The following is a 20,951-nucleotide window of genomic DNA, read 5'->3' as shown; positions in this document are numbered from 1 at the left end:
TCTCCTCTTTGTTTCTGGTGAGAACCCTGCCTTCCACCGTGTCTTCATCCTCCCATGGGATGGGTTTACCAAGAACCTCACGGGGCTCACCAATGGCTCGGATGGCCTTGACCACCCAGTACCTGAGCTCCAGACTTCCCACTGAGGTTTCCCACCTGCCCTTCCTAGGTTACTGGGAGCTGAGTAGCTATCTGTCAGTGGAATCCTAAAACCACGATTTGAGAGAAAAGTTCTATCTTTACTCTCTGGAACGCTGACGATTTTGAACTGGAGGTCTCTACTTCGTGTTCTTTCCCTGTGTGGGACCAGAGCTTGGAGATGAAAATGGATGCCAAACTGTGCTTTTAGAGGTGAGAGCTAGATCCCACTCGGAATCTCTGCTGGCTGGCCTCCCTGGATATCCCTAAGCCCCCACAGGTTTGGTTTCAGAGGACCAGATGGCAGCGTCATGGTTAGCACGCTGGGCAGTGGAGGGGAGGGAGGGGCAGGTCACTGGTAGGCACTCTACTGATGGGCGGTCAACCCACGGGAACCCGGAACCAGGAACACAGGAGCCATGGTTCTTTGTCTCAGGCCATGGTGGATCATCCCATCTGTTCGAGACCTGTGGATAATATGGGATCCTGCTCCTCAGAGGGCAAAGCCTTCAACCTGCTCTTGGCCTTGAGCGGCCACCCCTCTCAAAGTTGGGAAGGAAACCCCTTCCCTCCCCCTAGGGGCTCTTTCTTCTCCTTTTAACCCACTTCCTCCCCTCTCCCAGGGTCGCATCACTTTTGGATCCCTGGCCCACATTTTTATCATTTTGTTCTAGTGCATGGGATGACTCTGGAACAGGGGGGACAGGGCAAGAGACATGTGTTCGGAGCCTGCTGGACAGACTCCTCTTAGCAAATTTTGTGTGCGATATTAGACCTGCAAGCTACAGACCTTCTCTGAGGCTTTAACACTTAGGAATTACATTCATCTTCCTGTAAGAAAGACCCTGATCAATATGGCCTAAACAAGATAGAGATTTATCTCCCTCATGTTACGAGGAAAAAAAAAAGAAGAAGAAGAAGAAGCCTGCAGAAGGTTCCTTCCAGGCTTCCATTCCACCAGCGGCAGCATGTGGCTTCCATCCCTAGGGTGGCCTCATCGTGGCTGTTGGGGCTTTGGTCACCATGTTTCATTCCCAACAGCAGGAAAGAGAACCAAAGAGCTCTCACTTTCATCTCATTGACCATCTGTAGCTGCAAAGGAGACTGGAAACTAGATTGTCAGCTGGGCGTTTTAGCAGCACTCTCGGCTCGAAGGAACAAAGAGTAGAATGGATATCGAGCAGGCCTGTGGGAAGGTCAGCCACACAGGTGCCCAGAGCACGGTCAGAAGATGAGGCGCTGGCATCAGATACATAGGTTCAGGCCCTTTGTTCCACTCACGAACAGCTATAAAAGTCTTGGCAAATTACCTCCCCTCTCTTGGTCCTCATCTACATGACAGGAATAACCAGAGCACTGACCTCAGCGTCCAATACCATTGTTGCTGGATTGCTGGGAATCTGCAGCACTCCGGTGCGTAGTAAATGCTTGTCGGATGCTGGTTCTTTTTATTCTCCTGCCTGTAGTCACATTACTGAGGCCCAGACTTTTACCCTGCCTGGTAGGCACCTTTCCTGTCTGACCACAGCACAAGAATGGGGCTCGGTGCCAGCTAAGGGAGACAAGAGTGGGGAAAGGTTACGGCGCATGCGTCTCATGTTCCACTCTCGGGACCCGCGGAACTCAAGCCATTTGCAAATGTCCCTTCATTTTCCTCCTGTCTTCCCCCATGAAGGGCCAAGGTGCAGGGAGTAGAGAGGAGCTCATGCAGCACGACGCCTCCCCATCCCTTCTGCCATCTCAAGCCCCAAGTCCAGTGTTGAAAATGTCAGGCCTCCACCTCGTCATCCTCAAATCCCTAATTGCATAGAACCCTGTTCCAGGGGTCCGGGGCACCCACTCGACGCTGGCTCCAAGGAATTCATAGTCTAGAAAAGGGGCCAGCAAACTGCAGCCTGCAAGCTAAATCCAGCCCAGTGGCTCTCCGAGTCAACAGAGCCATCCTCATGCACTCACGTGTCACCTGGGGTGATGGTGCTCTTGCAGGAAAACAGCAGACTGTGGCCCATAGGCCCAAAATACTGACCCTGTGGCCCTTTCCAGAAAAAGCATGCCAACCTCCACTCTAGGTGGAGAAAAGGAAAAAGAGCTATTTTTGAGGACACCAGCAGGTATACATAATCAAATAGGACCCTGAGTCGGTGTATGTAGAGACACAGGAAAGAACCTGGGAGAATTTCCGGCCCCCAGGAAGCTCTGGGCACCCGCATGGGAATGAGCAGGAGAGCAGGTGAGGACATGGTCAAAAACAGCATTACCCTGACCTGTACCATTTGGTTTTACAAGGGAGAGTAAACTTGGGTAGTTAAAACCTAATTTTTAAAGAGTGTATTGATTGTTGGGAAGTGTGACATGTCAAACACTTTTATAGACTCCTAATAAAGTATAAATTAATATAACCCTTTTGGAAAGGCATTTGGAAAATATATCAAGAGCCTTAAACATGCTCGTACTCTTGGCCTCATAATTCCACTTCTGGGAACCCATCCTAAGGCTATAAACTAAAATGTCAAAAATATTTATGCACAAATATGTCCACTGTGATATGACTTATGGTAGCAAAAAGCTAGAGCTGCTCAGATAGTTAGTCATATCAGAATGAAATAAATTATGACATAGCCATATGATAGAATCTTACACAGTCATTAAAATGATGCTCACAAAAACTTTATAAATAATTTGAAGAAAATCTAAGTGAATGAATAGGATACAAAGTTGGAGGAAGTTTCATCAAAGCTATTTTTAAAAAATTTAGCATTTCCACCTGGGCATACCCAAATATCATAGTGTTACCTTTGGAGGAGTGAATGATTCATGGTTCTTTTCTCTCTCTCTCTCTCTGTGTGTGTGTGTGTGTGTGTGTGTATTTTTTTCCTGGAACATGTTGGTTTTGTTTTCATAATGGGGAACCTGGATATCATCTTAGACCATAAGGGCTTTGAGAAGGTTCATTGAGAGCCAAGTGGATCAGATTCCATGGCTGAAGGGAGTAGGAGATGAGAGTTAATCACTTCATTCCTACAAAGTCAGGAGAGCAGGGCAGAGGGAAGGGAGAGATTGACACCCCACTCCACCAAACCAGCAGGTCAGAGCACGCCCTGTGTATGCAACTGGACCAGGTGCCACCTTCCCCGGCCCCATGCTCTGCTGCTCAAGCCCAATGGGCAGGAGGGGGAGGGGGCTTGAAGAGCTGAGGTTTCCATTTCCTCCAGCAGCTGAGGTCAAGCTTATCAGCACCACCTCCGTAGCAGAGAAAGAGGGAAAAGAGTGTCAGGACAGACAGGAAGCCTGGGGTGGGGGAGGCAGGAGTCCATTCATTTTCCCCCGGGGCTTCTGAGTCACAGAGATCCCCACCCTCTGCAGGTCTGCCTCAGACCCTTGCCCAGTTCCCAAACCTCCAGGCACTCTCCTCACTAGTGCTGTGTTTCTCTTAGCAGTAACGATATCTATTAGGGCTTCTCTTCCCTTATCCTAAAAAAAAAAAAGACAAGGAAAAAATATCAAAGCTGGCTCCTCAATCCATGCAGTGTTTTAGGGGGGCTCCAAGAGACTAGGTCTTCTTGAAGACAGCCAGTTAGACACTCATGGGGAAGTCCTCAGCAAACAGCTACCGAATGGGTCCCTTTCACATCCCAGCCTCTCAAACCCTGTCTGCTTTCTGACTTAGCTCCTTGACCTTGGGCAAGCTAACTACACTCTCTGAGCCCCATTTGTTTCATCTATAGATTAGGGTAGGGGATAATCTTCCAGTAATCGCCATTGTAAATACCAGAAATAATTTTTTTAATATGTCCCCCACCCCTGCAATGATTGGCACAGAGCAGGTGCTCATAAAAGGTCATTCTAATTTTTCAAATTACATTTCCTGGGCACCCTGAAGATGTGAGGGGCAGTGCCCTGGAATCAGGCACTAATCTAGAAAGGATAGCTAGTCCTTTTCCAAAGCAAAAAAGCATCATGGATCCTTTTAATAATATCTGATGTACTCAGCCTTCCAGAAGCAATTCAAATCCAGGCCTCTCCTTCACCCCCCAACCCACCCCCCATCCCCCCAACCCCTACCCCCACCGCAAACTTGCCCCAGGGCGGCCCACCCTGAGCATGTGGGCCTGGAGCAACCCCTCTCTCCCCTGGCCAGGAGAGCAATTACTGCAGGAGCCATTCATTTGGTAATTAGGCACAGAGGGAGCTGTGACATCCCTTCTGTGGCGCTTGAAACTGTGACTTACATGGTCGCTCATCTCTTCAACTACACTACAAGGCCCTGGAGGGCGAGGCTGCCTCCTCTAGGTCTTGTTCTAGTTCTCTCTTCAGCAGGCGATTGATCCTTACTTGTCGCACACTAGATTTTTGTGTTTCTTTAGCTCCAGCCCACCGAAAGTACATTTATGCTCGGCTGATGTGGGGTAGAATATTTGTCACTCTAAACACATCTGAACAGCCTGGAACGGGCACTTCCGAAGGGAGAAATGGGAAGAATCTGAAGCAGGGAGGGGGTTTCCCAACCCCGGCCAAGTGTGGTTCCTGCGATTCTGAGCAGATTGGGGCGGTGGGGAGGTAAGGCCAATGGTTCCAAACGAGAGCTAGATTTGCGTCTGGGGCACTGCCAGTACACTGGTTACTTCCTGCCCCCCCCCCCTGCCCCGGCCCCTGCAGATGCTTCTGGGACTCCCGGGGAGCAGCTGCCCTGGGGAAGCCGGACTTAATCAGTAAGCCAGAGGCAAAGAGGCCACAGAGTCAAGCCAAATCTGGAACCATTTCGAGAGGGTGAGCATCCAGTTCTTCCTCCCCCCTCTCATCTTTGCTCCTTGGGCTGGGGCTGCGGGTCGCCAAGAGGGCTAAGAAGTGCATGCTCCCAGCGTTGGCAGGAGCAGCTGCGTCCCGGGGCCCCCCACCACGGCTGGGGCGCCTCTGGGCAGGGCAGGAGCAGTCAGGAGCAGCTGACAGCTGTGGTGGGCGCCAGGACTGAGGCGCCCGCCACATGGCTTCCTGTTGGATTCTGGCCCTCCCCGGGGCGGCCCTCCTCCCCCACCACCAGAGCAGCAAATGGCGACGGGGTCCTCGGAGAAGGGCTGTAGGGTGATGGGGAAGGGTTAACAGCACCTGCTCCCTCTCGTGCCCTTCTTCCTGTGACATTCACTTCAAAGTCACAGGATGGTGCCTCCTATCTTTCCTGCATCCCTGCAGATAAGGGAATCTGTTTTCCCAAATGGGAATTCGGTTTCAGCAGTTCGATGGCTGGGAGCTCAGAAAGGGACGTGGGGAGGAAAGCCAGTGTTTGCTGAGTACCAGCTTAGCACCCCATATAGGCTCACCATTCTGGGTGCTGGGCTAGACACCTATGACTGGGCTCCGGAGCAGACCTAGGAAGGGCCTCAGCTGGCTGGTCCGCGCCCACTAGTTTCACATCAACACCCCTTAGCAAAGGGCCAGTGCCTCCCATCTATATCCCAGACCCTTCACCATGGCAGAAAATTTTCACAAATCTCCATGGAGCGGTTCTTTCCGCCCCCGTGAAATAGCTCGGCCAACAGCACAGCAAGACGTTCGGCTGGAGAAGGAGCCCAGGAGGCGGGAAGCCCTGCTGGGGGGATCGGGGCGGGGGGGCGGGGAGCTGGTAGGCAGAAGGGCTGCTGGGCCGCTGTTTTCCTCTCCGCTTCTCTGCAGACTGGAGCTGTGGCCGGTCCTGGCCGCCTCTCGCGACAGGAGAGCGCCCCCTGCTGCCCGAGCCCCGCCGGCGTCGCCCAGCCCCTCCGCTGGGAGCGCGGCAGCACGGGGGAGGGGGGCGTCTGCGGGGAGCGGGTAGTGGGGAGCGGTGCCGCCGCCTGGCGGGACCCACTCGCAGCTCAGACCGGCAGAAAGACGCTGTCACCCCTCTACACCGCCCCTACCTGCAGCCGCGGGGGCCTGCACCAGCCCCTTTAGCCGGACTTTTCTCTAGGGCACTCTGGTTAGTAGGAGATTGGCGGGGGCCTGGCTGGCTGGCTCCGTGGGTAGAACCCGCGAGTCTGGAACTCAGGGCTGCAAGTTCAAGGCCCACGTTAGGTGTAAAGATCGCTTTAAAATAAAATCTGGCTCCACAACGCCCTGGGCATACAGATGGTTTAACTTCTGAAGCTTTAGTTCCTTCATCACTGAACTGAGATCATCAATATTCTGTATATCACAGAGATGCTTGAAGGAGGTAATTCATGTAAAGCACACAGCTTTCAATAATAGTAACTATTGTTTCCGATTCAGCTGACACCTCCACAAGTCAGTAATGAGACAATCCCGGAGAGGATCCCATGGACCAGAGTCAGGGATTTGTTTTTTCAAAGCCTTTCATCATTAAATGGATCTGATCTAGTTCCATGGGCATATTTGAGGGAAACAACTTTGCCTAAAGGGGAAATAAGTGCCAGAGACATTCACAGAAGCATCAACCACAAGCAATTACTAAATACATTGATCAGTGCTCCAAGCTGTGCAATAAAGAAAGGGGGAGAAAAGTTATGTTTGGGGAGAGGCTGACCCGCACTATTGATTCTGACCATTTTGCTGGGTTACATCTGTGAACCACAAATGTGCTGAAACACTTCCCATATATATTTTTTAAAAAGCATCCTCCTGCTGGCCTCTCCACCCAAATCTCTGGAAGTATGCTTAACAACTCTGCTTCCTCTGCTTCCACAGCTCTGGAACCCACTGGCTCAGGTGTTCACGCCCACCATTCAGGCCACTCTCCTACCCCTGACCTGGGCATCTGTGGCCTCTGCCCAGTGCTTCGTCCTCAGGCCTCAGCGCTCCGCTCGTTAGCAGCAGGGACACTGATGGAGCACTGCCTGCCTCTTGCAACACTTTGTTCCTTCCACTCACCCCTGGTTCTCCTCCTTCCTCTCTGGCCCATCCTTGCCAATCACCTCAGCCTCGGCTTGTCGGCACGTTCCTAGGCTCTGTGTCCAGGCCTCTTTCTGCTTCCCCTCTAGAGGACTCCCACCAGCCCCGTGTTTTAACTGCTGTACACTGACAAGGCATGTTCTCGTCTCAGCCTCCCCCGTCCCTGAACTCTGGATGCGCACATCCAGCAGCCTCTTCACCAACCCCACTTAGAGATCCTAGCATCATGTAACTTGACAAGCCCAAGAGGAGCTCTTGACTCCCTCTCCTCCCTCTTTCTCGTCAAATAAATGGCAACTTCAGACTTCTAGCTGCTCAAGGCATCCTACTGCCTCTCTTTCTTTTGTACTTGACATCGGTCCACCAGCAAATCCAGTCAGCCTTCCCTTCACGATGTACCCAGAATCTGACCACTTCTTGAATTCTCCACTACTACCTCCAGTCCAGGCCATGACCATCTCCTGGCTGGTCTCCCACTTTCTAACCATGTTCCCCTGACAGAATTTCCATGTGAAAGCAGAGAGAGTTGGGGCACCTGAGTGGCTCAGTCAGTTAAGCATCTGTCTTCAGCTCCAGTCATGATCTCAGGGTCCTGGGATCGGGCCCTACATCAGGCTCCCAGTTCAGTGGGGAGTCTTTCTCCCTCTCCCTCTGTCCTGTCATGCTCTCTCACTCTCTCTCTCTTAAACAAATAAATAAAAATCGTTTAAAAAAAAAAAAAAGCAGAGAGAGTCTTTTTTTAAAAAAAATAATAATAAAAAATAGTGAAGTCATGTCATTCCTTTGCTGAAAATGCTCCAAAAGTTCCTTTCCTCACTAAGAAGAGATTTCAGTGGTCTACAGAGCCTTGTGCAATCTTACCCAAAGCTGCTCCTCCAACTTCACGTCCTACCCCCACGTTCACTTCACTCAGGCCCCCAGCCTCCTTTCTAATGCTGCGGGGTGCTGAACAGGATTCTGCCTCAGGGCCTCTACACCTACTTTTCTCTCTTCCTGAAATGCTCTGACCCCAGGCCATTACAGAGCTCCTACCCTCACTCTATTCCCTCTCTGTTTATCTTAGCAGAGAAGTCTTTCCCGAACACTCTATATTAGACAGAGCCTTTCCTGACCACCCTCTGTGTAAGTAATCTGAAGGGGGCTCGTCAGTGGGGAAGTGAATGCAACAGTCCAGACAGGACGCGGGGAGCACAGTGATGGGTGGTGGGGCTGGTGCCAAGCCATGGACTGGACAGCAGGGAGATTTGAGGAAAAATGGGAAGGGGAAGAGAGGCGAGGTCCAGGGAGACTCTGGATGACTGGGGCCTGGATGACTGGACACCCAGAAAGATCCTCACCAGCACTTCCTCCTTTCTCTTCCATTCCTTCAGGCTCTGATTCATCTAGTTGCCCCCGTTTATTCACAACCCAACCTATCAGTCCCATGGTCTCCTCTTGCTGTTCCTCAGCTTCTTCATCCATTAATCAGGGCAAAAGTGGTCATTTCCACCTAAGTTTGTAGTGAGCAGTACATAGTTAACCCATAGAAAGTGGTTTTGAGAGTGCCCAGGACATAAGCCCTTGAGAAATGGTGGCCATGGTCATTATCATCATGGCATTCAGTGCCATGGTCATTATCGTCACCATCCAGCATCATTTACTTCCCAGACTCCTACCCGGACCCACTGTGCTCCTCTCTACCTCACTTGGTAGAGAGTGCACACTCTCCTCTTTCCCACCTTCGTTTTTCTGGCATCTTCAAGACGCCCACATTTCTGCTGTGGAAGAACTTTTTGCCACGAGATGTTCACTCACTCTCAAAGTAAAGTGGAATTACAGTTGAGGAGCCCTCCCTCAGCCCCACAGCATTCCCCACCTGCACCCACAGCTGCTGTCCCTCCCCGGTGGCCAGAATGAGCGATACAATCAGGACAGAAACTCCATCCCCACTGCACCGCCCCCCACCCCACCCCCTACCCTCAGCGGCTGCTGCCAACCACCTGACGGGCTCCGGCTGAAACCTGCTTGTTTCTTTTTCCGTTCTCTAAATGCTCACAGATGTCTGTCTGCTTTTCTCTATTATGTGCCTTCTGGAAGATGGGGGGGAAGATCAGATACTTGTAAATATTTTAATCTCACTTATTCCTTTCTCTCTTAGTATCAAAAGAAGCAGGGGGTGGAGTTGAAGTTGGCAAAACGTCCAACCAGCTTCATTTCCTATCCTAGGGGGAGAGGGATAGTGAATGAGCTGACCTGTGAACTGGAGCATGCCCTTAACTCCTGACTCAGTGCTCATCCCTGCAGGTCCACCAGACTCTGAGAAGCAGCAGAAGGAACCTGAGCGTGGCCACAGACTTAAGTGGAGACAAAGCACAGTCCCACATAGGCAGTTGGTTTCTGAATTAATATAGGACCTTTAGACAGGTCCCCGAGAGGAAAGACAGGAATGACCACCAATGACCTCAGCTGAGACTGGGAGAAGAACCAGGGAGGATGGTGAGCATATAGTGGTGCCCAAGACTGCTTTACATCTCTCAGAAAGAGCCAGAGGGTTTGAAAGAGGACGGGATATTGTCACAGGTATCCGAAACTTTAAAGTTTGTATCTGGACAAGAAAATCATCACTCTGGAAAGTATGGTACATGGGACGATGTCACTCAAAATTTAGAGATTCCATCAGATCTCCCGTGGGAGTGTAAGTTCACGCAAAATCTTTAAAAAGCAAATCTTTTAAAACCAACATCTTTGACTCAGGAATCTCGTTTCTGGAGTTGGATCCTGAGGAAACTGCTCCGAATACAGAAAAAGATATTTGCTATGGTGTTATTTACAACAGCAAAAACAAAACAGTAGAAATGGAAACAGCCCGTCTGCCCATGTATAGGGGAGAAGAGAGAGCACCCATGTGCATCTTCGAGGGAACCATCTGGCAGTGTGCCTCTTTAAGAAGGGCACACGATAGCACAGAGGCATTTTACAACAAAGGTGGAAAGGACAATTACATAGAAACCTGTATGCACTAGACCTGCAACCACCAGCACAAGATGATTGGGACTACAGGTTTAAAAAAGAAAAAAACGAGTGGAATAAAATAGACAAAAATGTATTTATGCTTGTGTTTGGGTGATGGGACCATGGCTAGATCTTTTACTTGTTTTGTATTTTCCAAGAGTTTGTAAGTGGGCTGTTTCTCTTTCAAAATGAAAAACAATTATTGGCCTTCAAATTAGAAGACCCATCAAGAGTTTTTGCTTTATTTTTTTTTTTTTAAGATTTTACTCATTTATTTGACAGAGAGAGAGAGAGATCACAAGCAGGCAGAGAGGCAGGCAGAGAGAGAGGGGGAAGCAGGCTCCCTGCTGAGCAGAGAGCCCAATGCAGGGCTTGATCCCAGGACCCTGAGATTGTGACCTGGGCCGAAAGGCAGAGGCTTTAACCCACTGAGCCACCCAGATGCCCCCAAGAGTTTTTGCATTAACGTATCAATGAAAAGTTTTACATAGAAATCATTTCTTCAGGGTTTGTTTCTTTCTTTCTTTCTTTCTTTCTTTTTTTTTTTCATTGTAATGTAGTCTAGTAATGTGAAAATTCTGGTACTCTAAGCATATTAACACACCTTTGCTCCCTCAAAATGCTCACATTCTCTTAGCTTTCACTTCCAAAGAAGGAGGATATTGGGGGGTTGGGGGAGGCAGAGGCAACCACAATATAATCTGCAGACCTAAATATAGACTGCAGCTTACACAGGAGGGCCCAGAGGAAGTGAAGATAAAATTTTCCACTGGATGACCTCATTTGCCTAAAACACCCAGGAGTCCTTACGGAAGTACAGCCCTTCTTACAGATCTTACAGAAGTATGCCCTTCTGTATTCTGGGCCAGCAGCCTGCAGAAGGGTGGTATGGGCTGGCCCACGTTCATGGAGGAGGAGGGTCTGAGCAGGAAAAATCATTCCCTCCAGACCTGTGGAAGTCTGGGACCCACGAGCTTAGAACAGCGAGAGGAGCCTGGGCTGGGCTTCAGTTGCACTGCTCCTAAGTGCCCTCCCTGCAGCTCCCCCACAAGAAAGGGGCACACCCCAATCAGAAAGGACTGGCTTTCATATCTTGAATCCTAAAGACACAGAGCTGCTATCGGGGACTATCTAGGTGGGTATGAGATCAGAAGCCCTACTGGTGCCACCTGAGCCCTTCCTCTGAGCTCCTGTTTCAAACCACCAACAACCTCTGTCAAGGAAGAATCCATAAGTCATCTGGGAGCCCTGGGTGAGTGAGCTCGAGGCAGCAAGGCAATGAGAATTGTTGCTAAAGGGCCCTTTTTTGGAGCCAGTTTGAGTTGGCCTGTGAGATTTGCCTCCTAATTACAGCTGCTCTGGGTAGGGAAAGGGAAGGGACTAGGTAATAAGGAAGCAAGCTAACAGAAAGGGAGGCTGCCTTCAGAAGCCACCCACCTTGTCAAAGACAGCCCTGCTTGGGCAGCCTCTACGTGGCTTGGAGGGTCTTGGATCTCTGAACCCTCTGACTTCCTCCCAACATGAAGCCCTCGCATCCGGAACACCCGTCCCACCTTTGTCCACGTACCTTTGGTTCAACCAATCAAACAGCTGGATTTTTTTTTAAAGGAAACTGTTTTTAAGGAAATATTTTGGAGTATAATAAGACCTATCTATCCTTTTCCCAGATTCAATAATTATTAACCCATGGCCAATCTTGTTTCACCTGCACTCCCATCATTTCCTCCTTCCCCACCAATAATTTGAAGCAAATCCAAACATTAGACAGTTTCACCCATCAAGAGTTCAGCATATACATATATATAATAATATATTTATATACAATTATAATTTATAGATACATATATAAGAAATAAAGTCTTTTTATTTATTTATTTTTAATTTTTTTTTTAGATTTTATTTATTCATTTGACAGAGATCACAAGTAGGCAGAGAGGCAGGCAGAGAGAGGGGACACAGGCTCCATGCTGAGCAGAGAGCCCGATGTGAGGCTCGATCCCAGGACCCTGGGATCACGACCCAAGCCAAAGGCAGAGGCCTTAGCCCACTGAGCCACCCAGGTACCCCAAAAAATAAAGTCTTTTTAAAACCATTGTCACTATACCATGCTCAACCTGAAAAAGCTAATGTTTAACTTTTTCTGATTATCTCATATTTTTTTTGTGTACTTGAATCAGAATCCAAATACAGTTCTTATACTTTTGCTGACTGCCATGTCTCAAGACAAAGAGCTGAACTATGAAACTATGATATCCAAATTTAGGGCAGGTAGCAGAATGGCATAAACCCAAGCATTCATTCATTGATTCATTCAACAGATATTTATGAAGAACCTCTGTGCACCAGACCTGTGTGCTACACTGGGGTATAATGATGGCTGTGATTATTATTAGAGTCTATATTATAGAGAGAGTATAGTGAAGAAAGCAGACTTTGGCCAAATGATCACACAAGTGAATGTGGCATTTAAAAGGTTGAAAAGTTGGGCGCCTGGGTGGCTCAGTGGGTTAAGTCGCTGCCTTCGGCTCAGGTCATGATCTCAGGGTCCTGGGATCGAGTCCCGCATTGGGCTCTCTGCTCAGCAGGGAGCCTGCTTCCTCCTCTCTCTCTGCCTGCCTCTCTGCCTGCTTGTGATCTCTCTCTGTCAAATAAATAAATAAAATCTTTAAAAAAAAAATAAAATAAAAGGTTGAAAAGTACTATGAAGAAAGGTGCTACAGGCCTCAGTAACATGAGGCCTGTAGCACCTCGTGTTAACTCTGCAAAACAAAATTAGGGTCAATAGGTTGAAATGTTGGGGAATCAAATGTGGGCATAGTAAAGGGAAAAACGAAAAAAATAACCAAGCATAAAAAGAAGAAGGAATTTATGATCCATAATCAAGAGAAACGCCAAGCATCAAAAACAGATCCAGAAATGAAGCAAGTGATAAAGTTAGTAGACAGGATATTAAAATAGCTACCACTGCATATGTCCAAGAAAGTAAAGGAAAGTGTGATCATGATAAGGATAGACATGGAAAATATTTTATAAGACCCAACTGAACTTCTAGAGATGCAAAATAAATCTGAGTGGGCTTACACAGAAGAAAAAAATTAATGAACTTAAAGATATAACAGTAAAAACAGTATTAGTGCTCTGTAACATAACACCAAACATACATGTAACTAAAATTCAAGAAGAAAGAGGGACAAAAGAGTCTGAAGAAATAATGGTTAAGACTTTTCCAAATTTGGGGCACCTGGGTGGCTCAGTTGTTAAGCGTCTGCCTTTGGCTCAGGTCATGATCCCAGGGTCCTGGGATTGAGCCTTGAGTCAGGTTCCCTGCTCAGTGGGAATTCTGCTTCTCCCTCTCCCACCCACCCTACTTGTGTTCCCTCTCTTGCTGTCTCTCTCTCTCTCTCTGTCAAATAAATAAATAAATAATCTTTTAAAGAAATTTTTAAAAGATTTTTTCAAATTTAATGACAATTATAAACCCACAAATACAAGAAGACAAATGAAAATGAACCCCAAGAATAAGAAACGTGAAGAAAACTACATCCAGCTATATCATAATCACAATACTTGAAACCAGCAATACAGAAAAAATCTTAAAAGCAGCTGGGCGGGGGACAGTGGGGGGATACATTCCATACAGAACAATGATAATAAGAATGACAGCAGACTTTTCATCATAAGCAATGCAAGTGAGAAGATAGTGGAGTGACATCTTTGTTAGGAAAAAAACTACTAGCCTAGATTTCTATACATAGAGAAAATATCTTTCAAAAAAAACAAAAAAACAAAAAAGGACCTTTTAAGACATATGACAGCCAAAAGAAGTCACCACCAGCAAGCCACCAAGATAATGAAGTCTTCAAGTAGGTTTTTCAGGCAGCATGAAAATTATATCAAAAGAAAATTTTAATATACAGAAAGGAAGAGCCCCAGAAATAGCAAATATGTGAGTAAATATAAAAGTTTTGTTTTATTATTATTTAGGCCTCCTTAAAAGGTAATTGATAGTTTAAAGCAAAACTGATACATTCATGCTGTGATTCCTAGTATATGCAGAAGTAAAATGTATGACAGCAAAAGCACCAAGACCAGGAGCAGAGAAATGGAAGGCTAGTGGTGTAAGGTTCTTTCAGCATAAGTGAAGTGGTATATTATTTCTTGAAGGTAAACTGTGATAAGTTAAATGTCTACATTTTAAATCCTAAAGCAACCACTAAAAGAACAAAAAGGTTTAGTTAATAAGCAAATAAATGTGATAAAATGAAATCGTAAAATGAATACTTATTTCATACAAAAGCAAAAGGAGGGGAGGAACAAAGAATAGATGGCACAAATAGAAAACCAGTCACAAAATGGTATTTTTAAATCTAACACATCAATAGGCACCCCAATTAAAAGGCAGAGATTGTCAGATTGGATAAGAAAGCAAGGCACAACTATATGCTCTCTATGGGGAATCCACTTTAAATATAAAGAACAATTTAGGTTAAAAGTAAAAGCACGGAAAAAGATACACTAAAACTAAACAAAAGAATGCAGGAGTTGCTATAAAATACCAGACAAATTTTAGAGCAGGAATATTACCAGGGGTAAGGATCATTTCATAATAATAAAGGAGCAAATTCATAATCATCAGTATTGGTACAGCTAACAACAGAACTTCAAAATACATAAAGCATACTGCCATTATTCACAGGCAACATAATTGGGTATATAGAACCCCCAAAAAGATGTAGAGAAGAACTATTAGTACAAATAAGTAATTTACCAAAGTCACTGGATACACAGTCAATATCTGATCTCTTCCATTTTAGCCATTCTGGTGGGCGTATAATAGGATCACACTGTGGTTTTAATTTATATTTCTAGGATGACATTTTTTAAAAAGATTTATTTATTTATTTGAGAGAGAGAGAGAGTGGGGGGAGGGTCAGAGAGAGGGAGACAAGCTGAGCAGTAAGCCCAATGCGAGGCTCGACCCGATGACCCTGAGGCCATGACTTGAGCCAAGAGCAAGAGTCAGACACTTAACCGACTGAGCCTCCCAGGCACCTCTCCAAAATGACATTTTAATATACTTACTGACTATTGAGAAATTTTCTTTAGTAATGTACAATTCTTTCACCTATTTTTCTATTGGGTTGTCTGTCTTTTTCCTGTATTGATTTGTAGGAGTTCCTTCTGTATTCTGTATATGACTCCTTTGACAGCTTACGTATGACAAATATTTTCTTCCACTCTCTGTGGCTTACCTGTTCACTTTCGTTCCAGTTGTAAATTTACTACCTTCGCGATTGTTTTGCTCCGCTTGGTGATTCTGGAACTGGACTCTGAAGATGATATTTCTCCTGTGCCAGCTGGCTTGATGATGTATTTTGTCAGCAGAAGATACTGGAGGCTCACTGCAAGGATGGAAGAGGAAGAGTTACTTATTTTCTTCTGTTGTTATATTTTTGCATGGAACACCAAACAGAGCAGTGCACAGAAGTCCAGGCTTGTTTACCACGGTGGTGAATACTTTCCAGCCATTCCCTTTGTTCCTGCAGTAGCTGACAGAGTATTCTTGAAGCAGCCATGCCCTTCTTCAGAGATCTGAATCTTAGCCTAATGGGGTGGCGGGGTGCTCTCCTCCTAAGCTTTTTCCCTCCCCAAAGATTTTATTTATTTATTTGACAGAGAGAGAGAGATCACAAGTAGGCACAGAGGCAGGCAGAGAGAGAGGGGGAAGCAGGCTCCCTGCTGAGCAGAGAGCCCAGCACGGGGCTTGATCCCAGGACCTTGGGATCATGACCTGAGCCGAAGGCAGAGGCTTAACCCACTGAGCCACCCAGGTGCCCCTAAGCTTTTTTTTTTTTTTAAGATTTATTTATTTATTTGAGAGAGAGAAGAAAGCGCATGAGTGGGGGGCAGAGGGAGAGGGAGGGAAGACGGCACCCCACTGAGCAAGGAGCCTAATGCAGGGCTTGAATTCATGACTTGGATCTCAAGACCTGAGCTGAGATCAAGAGTCAGATGCTTAATGGACTGAGCCACCCAGGTGCTCCAAACATAAAATCTTAAAAAGAAGAAAACTGGGGCACCTGGGTGGCTCAGTCAGTTAAGCGTCTGACTCTTGATTTCTGCTCAGGTCATGATCTCAGGGTCATGGGATCGAGCCATGTGTCGGGCTCTACACTCAGCAGGGAGTCTGCTTCTCTCTCTTTCCCTCTCCCTCTGCCCCTTCACACCCAACACATGCTCCCACTCTCTCTCTCTCTCAAATAAATAAATAAATCTTTAAAAATAAAAAAAGATTTTATTTTTAAGTAATCTTTTCACCCAGCACAGGGCTCAAACCCACAACCCTGAGATCGAGTCACATGCTCCACCAACTGAGCCAACCAGGCACCCCGAAGTGTTTAGACTCCCTCCTTGCTCATTTTTCCCTCAACCCTGAGGTCATAGCTGCTTCCTGCACTTACGACCTTTATTATATCTTATTATATCTTAGCACTCTCCTTTACCCTTTTAGATCACCTTTTTCCTTTTCTTTGTATTCTATTTCTTTATATTAAATATCTCTGCTCATGTTAATTGGTATCATTTTGGTCTCCTGACTGGATGCTGATTTACACTCTCTTGATAGTGGCATTTGGTGAATGAAAGTTCTTAATCCCAACATGCTTTGACAGCTTTGTTGAGAATCAGTTGGTTCCATATGCGTTGGTGTAGTTCCGGGCTTTCTATTTTGTTCCATTGATCTATGTAGTTATCTTCACACCAGCACCACACTGTCTTGATTACTGTAGCTGTATAATAAGGTCTTGAAATCACATAGTTTAAGTTTTCCAACTTTGCTCTTTTCTATGCTGTTTTGGCTCACTAGGTCCTTTGAATTTTCATATAAATTTTAGAAACAGCTTGCCAATTTCTATAAAAATGCCTTCTGATATTTTATTATGAATTTTGTTAAATCTCTAGGTCAATCTGGTTTAAACTGACATCTTTTTTTTTTTTTTTTTTTAAAGTAGGCTCCACACCCATTGTGGGGCTTGAACTCACAACCCTGAGATCAAGAGCCACATGCTCCAGTGACTGAGCCAACCAGGTGCACCAAACTGACATTTTAACACTATTGAATCTTCTGATCCATGAACATCGTGTTAGTCTGCTCAGGCTGCCATAACAAAATACCATTGACTGAGTGGTTTAAACAACACAAATTTCTTTCTCACAGCTCTGGAACCTGGAAAGCCCAAGATCAAGGGGCGGGCAAGGCAGGTTTCATTCTTTTTTAAATTTTTTTAAAAACTTTGTTTATTTACTTGAGAGAAAGAGAGCAAGAGCAGAGGAAAAGGGCAGAGGGTGAGAGAGAAGCAGACTCCCCACCAAGCAGGGAGCCCAAAGCAGGGCTCCATCCCAGGATCCTCTGACCTGAGGTGGACCATGACCTGAGCTGAAGGCAAATATTTAACCAACTGAGCCCCCCAGGATCCCCAGCATTGCCATTTTAGGACATCTTTCAAAATGTTTTCCATGAACATTGTCATGTCCTTTTACAACCAAATAATCATGAACATTTTTATGTTATTATGTTATTATTATCTGACATTATTTTTAGTGGTCATGTAAAATTCCATTGTATGAATAACCACAATAAAATTAACTTTATATTACATTTACATTTATCTTTTTAATTTCAATCTCATAGCTATCCATTCACTGGAATCCCTTTTCAACTTTTTTCCCCTTCATTCTATTACATTTCCTCTCGGTTTAGGATAATCCACGGATTTACTTGGACGAGCTCTCCATCAGCCTCTGAGATATAGACATGAACGTTTCACAACACAGGCCCCAGGGGGAGTCCTGGGGTCTGCTCCTGGAGCTTCTCCTCCAAGTAAGAGCCATTCATTCCATGTTCTTCTGAAATGTTTGTTCAACCAACTCTGCAACCACTAAGTGTACATCCATCCTCCAACACCGTTCTAAGTATGTGTGGGAAGCTAATTCCATTCACTGATTTCTTGTTGAGGTTAAATCCTTAGAGAGCCGTTTGTAGACCATACTTGGTCTACAAGTGGACCCTTCGAAACCCTTCCTGGATCCTTTGGGATTTCACCCACTGCATGTACTTCACTACTAACAGCTTGCACTGATGACTTTCAGAGGATTGACCTTGGGCACCAAAGCTGCTGCACTAGAATTTAACACTTTCCCCCTGGGAAGCCTATGCCAATGACTAAGTGATCTGAGGGCATAAATACCTGGTAGCTTTGACTCAGGGTAGCAAGCTCTCAAGTATAATTTGGACCCTGGAGCTCCCCGTGGGATTAGGCTGAGTCTGGGACCTGAAATCTCACCTTTGCTTGGTTTCTTCCCTTCCCTATCCTGCTTCTGCCATCCCCCTATAGTTGTCTTCTGACAGCTGTTCCTTTATAAACCCTGGTCACCTGAATCCTCGGCCCAGGCTTTTCTTTTAGTAGAACCTCGTCTATTGTCACCTGAATCCTCGGCCCAGGCTCTTCTTTTGGTAGAACCTCGTCTAAAGACAGCATCCAAAAAGTACTGTAGGCATCACTCAGAGGAGGCTCCTTCCCACCGTCACCCCCTCTACCATCCCCCACCTTCCAGACCCAAAGAAACTGGTGTGCCAAACTTCAGAACAACTTGATATCTGAACATCTATGCTCGCACTGTAGGGGCCTACTTAGCCAGAGCTAAGTTTAACCATCTCGGTTAAACAGCCATTTTGTTGTTTGTGCAGTAAAACTTAAACTGACCCTGCCCTTGCCTCCCCACCAGAGGAACTTGCTAAAAAGCAAGTCTGGGAAACCAGTAAAATATGGTCAACCAGTCCCTGATAACAGAGCCCAAATACAAGGGCGGGTCAGGTCAGGTGGAGACATCCAATCAGTAAAACACACATACTATCTCCCTAACTGCCAAAGAATGTGGGCCCCGCATTTTGGGCGCCAATTCTGACCAAGGTGATAGGCTAGTTCAAATAGCTACTATAGGGTGAATTGTAATTCCATTGGCCACCCGTGTGTGACCTAGCATGACTATGCAACTTTCTCTGTGTGTTACAATCTCATTGGCCACCTGTGTGTGGCCAGGCCCAACCACATGGCCTTTGCTCTCTTTGCTCTATAAAAGCTAGTCTGTGAGGCTGGGTGGGCCTCCATAAGAGATAGCCAAGACCCGTCGGTCTGATTCTCGATGCTGGCACGAAATAAAGCTTTGCTTGACATTCGCTTTGTATCAGTCTCGCTCCTTTGATCACGGACCCCATCAGCACTAAAAAAAATAAAAATAACAGGTGTTTTTATCCACCTTACAAAAGAATTCACAACAGGGTCCTAAATATAGGGAACTCCACTTGCGTGCTCACAATAAAATTACACAATCTTACCCCCAAAATTGACCCAAAGCAACTTTTCCAGAAATAATGTATCCTATATAAAGCCATGCCCTGTAAAGCAGCCCCAAAGTGGAGACTTTGAACTCCCTCTCTGTGAAAGTGCTTTCTCCTGGGGCCCCCTGGTAAGTTTCTGAGTCCTTCCCTCAGCCCCCTCCTTCCCGCCCTGAAGGGAGTTGCCATGGTGACCGTGGGCCTTTGACCTCTAGAGTAGCTCAAGCTCTGAAGAAAGGCCTTCTGCCAGCGAGGCTAAGAAGCAGGGAGCTCAGATGCAAATGGCATTCCCCTTGGTCAACCACGCACATATTCAACTAGTTTAGCCTCCAAGATGTGAGGAAAGTACTCAGACAACTTCACAAGCCGGGGAGCTGACACCGGGCTCACCCTGCTACTGCAGAGAAGCAGCCTTAACAATACACCTCACCCTGAGCCCGATCCAGACAGTCGCCGCATGCAAAGAAAGGCCATCCTCGGGGAGGCGGGTTGGGGCTGAATGGCTCTAATTAATTTATTATTGGAGTTCGCTGATACAAAGAGAGGGTCACTACAAATGTAAATGATGCTGTTTTTATCCCAGGATCTAAAGCCACTTAACCAAGGAAATGAAAGCTATCTCACATTTGTTTAATTAGCTCATTTGAATAGAAGAGAGGCCAGGGAGGGACAAAAAGGCCTGAACTCAGGAACTTGCCCGCAGGAATCATTCACCCCCCCCCTTGACAGGGAAGCCCTGCTGAACACTTTCCTCAGTACTTGTTTTTAAATATTATTAATATTTGCAATTATAAAAATAGTCTGTGCTCATTGTCACAAGGCAAACAATACAGAATTTATTTTAAGTTACTGTCTCCCCTCCGATTCCAGTCAGTTGAGGCAATCAGTGTTAACATCCTGGAGCATACAGCCTTCCATCACTTCCTTTGTGACCATTTCAACGTAACTAACCATTCCCCAGCATGTCCTCCCCCTCTGCCTCACCTTCTTTAAAGCTGTTCCTGCTTCTCAACATTATATCATGCAGACTTCTCCACATCAACATCTATGGATCTAATTAACTCTTTAATACCTCCATAATCTTCCATAAATACTGTAAGTTATTCAACAGGCAACAGGCCCCTATTGATGGACAATTCTGATTATATCCAGCTTTTGTTGCTGTAAATAGGGTCCGTCTTTTGTGTGCATATAGACATAACTTATTGTATACATACGATATTGTATGTCTCATTACCTACATTGTATATAGCTTACATAAATGTATATTGATATTATTATTTCTATAAGATACATTCTCAAAGTTGGAATCAGATGATGTGTTCATTTTACTTCTAACAGTCACCTTGAGATTACTTTTTCAGAAAGGCTTAGCAATTCACATAGTCTCTGTTTACCCATGCACTTGACAACACTGGATGTTATCAATCTTTAATTTTCGCCAATCTGATGAGTGAAACCGGTACTAATTATTGTTTTCTTTTGCGTTTCCCTGACTACAAATAGAGTTGAGTGTCTTTTCATATGCTTGTTGGGCATTTGTATTCTTT

General features: G+C 46.0%; 1 protein-coding gene across 1 annotated transcript in view; it reads right to left on the bottom strand.

Annotated features, from left to right (window-relative positions):
• Positions 1–2,882: 2,882 nt before the first annotated feature.
• Positions 2,883–20,951, bottom strand: part of MRPS23 (mitochondrial ribosomal protein S23) — a 50,663-nt gene continuing 32,594 nt past the window's right edge. The window contains exons 5-6 of the mRNA XM_032320656.1: positions 15,260–15,409; positions 2,883–3,608 (exon numbers count right to left, since the gene is read on the bottom strand). Of these exons, the coding sequence (XP_032176547.1) occupies positions 15,407–15,409 (3 nt within the window). The 3' untranslated portion in view covers positions 2,883–3,608; positions 15,260–15,406. The remainder of the gene's footprint in view (positions 3,609–15,259; positions 15,410–20,951) is intronic.

This window comes from Mustela erminea, chromosome 18 (genome assembly GCF_009829155.1).
Source record: "Mustela erminea isolate mMusErm1 chromosome 18, mMusErm1.Pri, whole genome shotgun sequence".
NCBI lineage: Eukaryota > Metazoa > Chordata > Mammalia > Carnivora > Mustelidae > Mustela > Mustela erminea.
The sequence above is the reverse complement of the archived record's forward strand: the minus strand, read 5'-3'. Positions and strand labels throughout refer to the sequence as shown.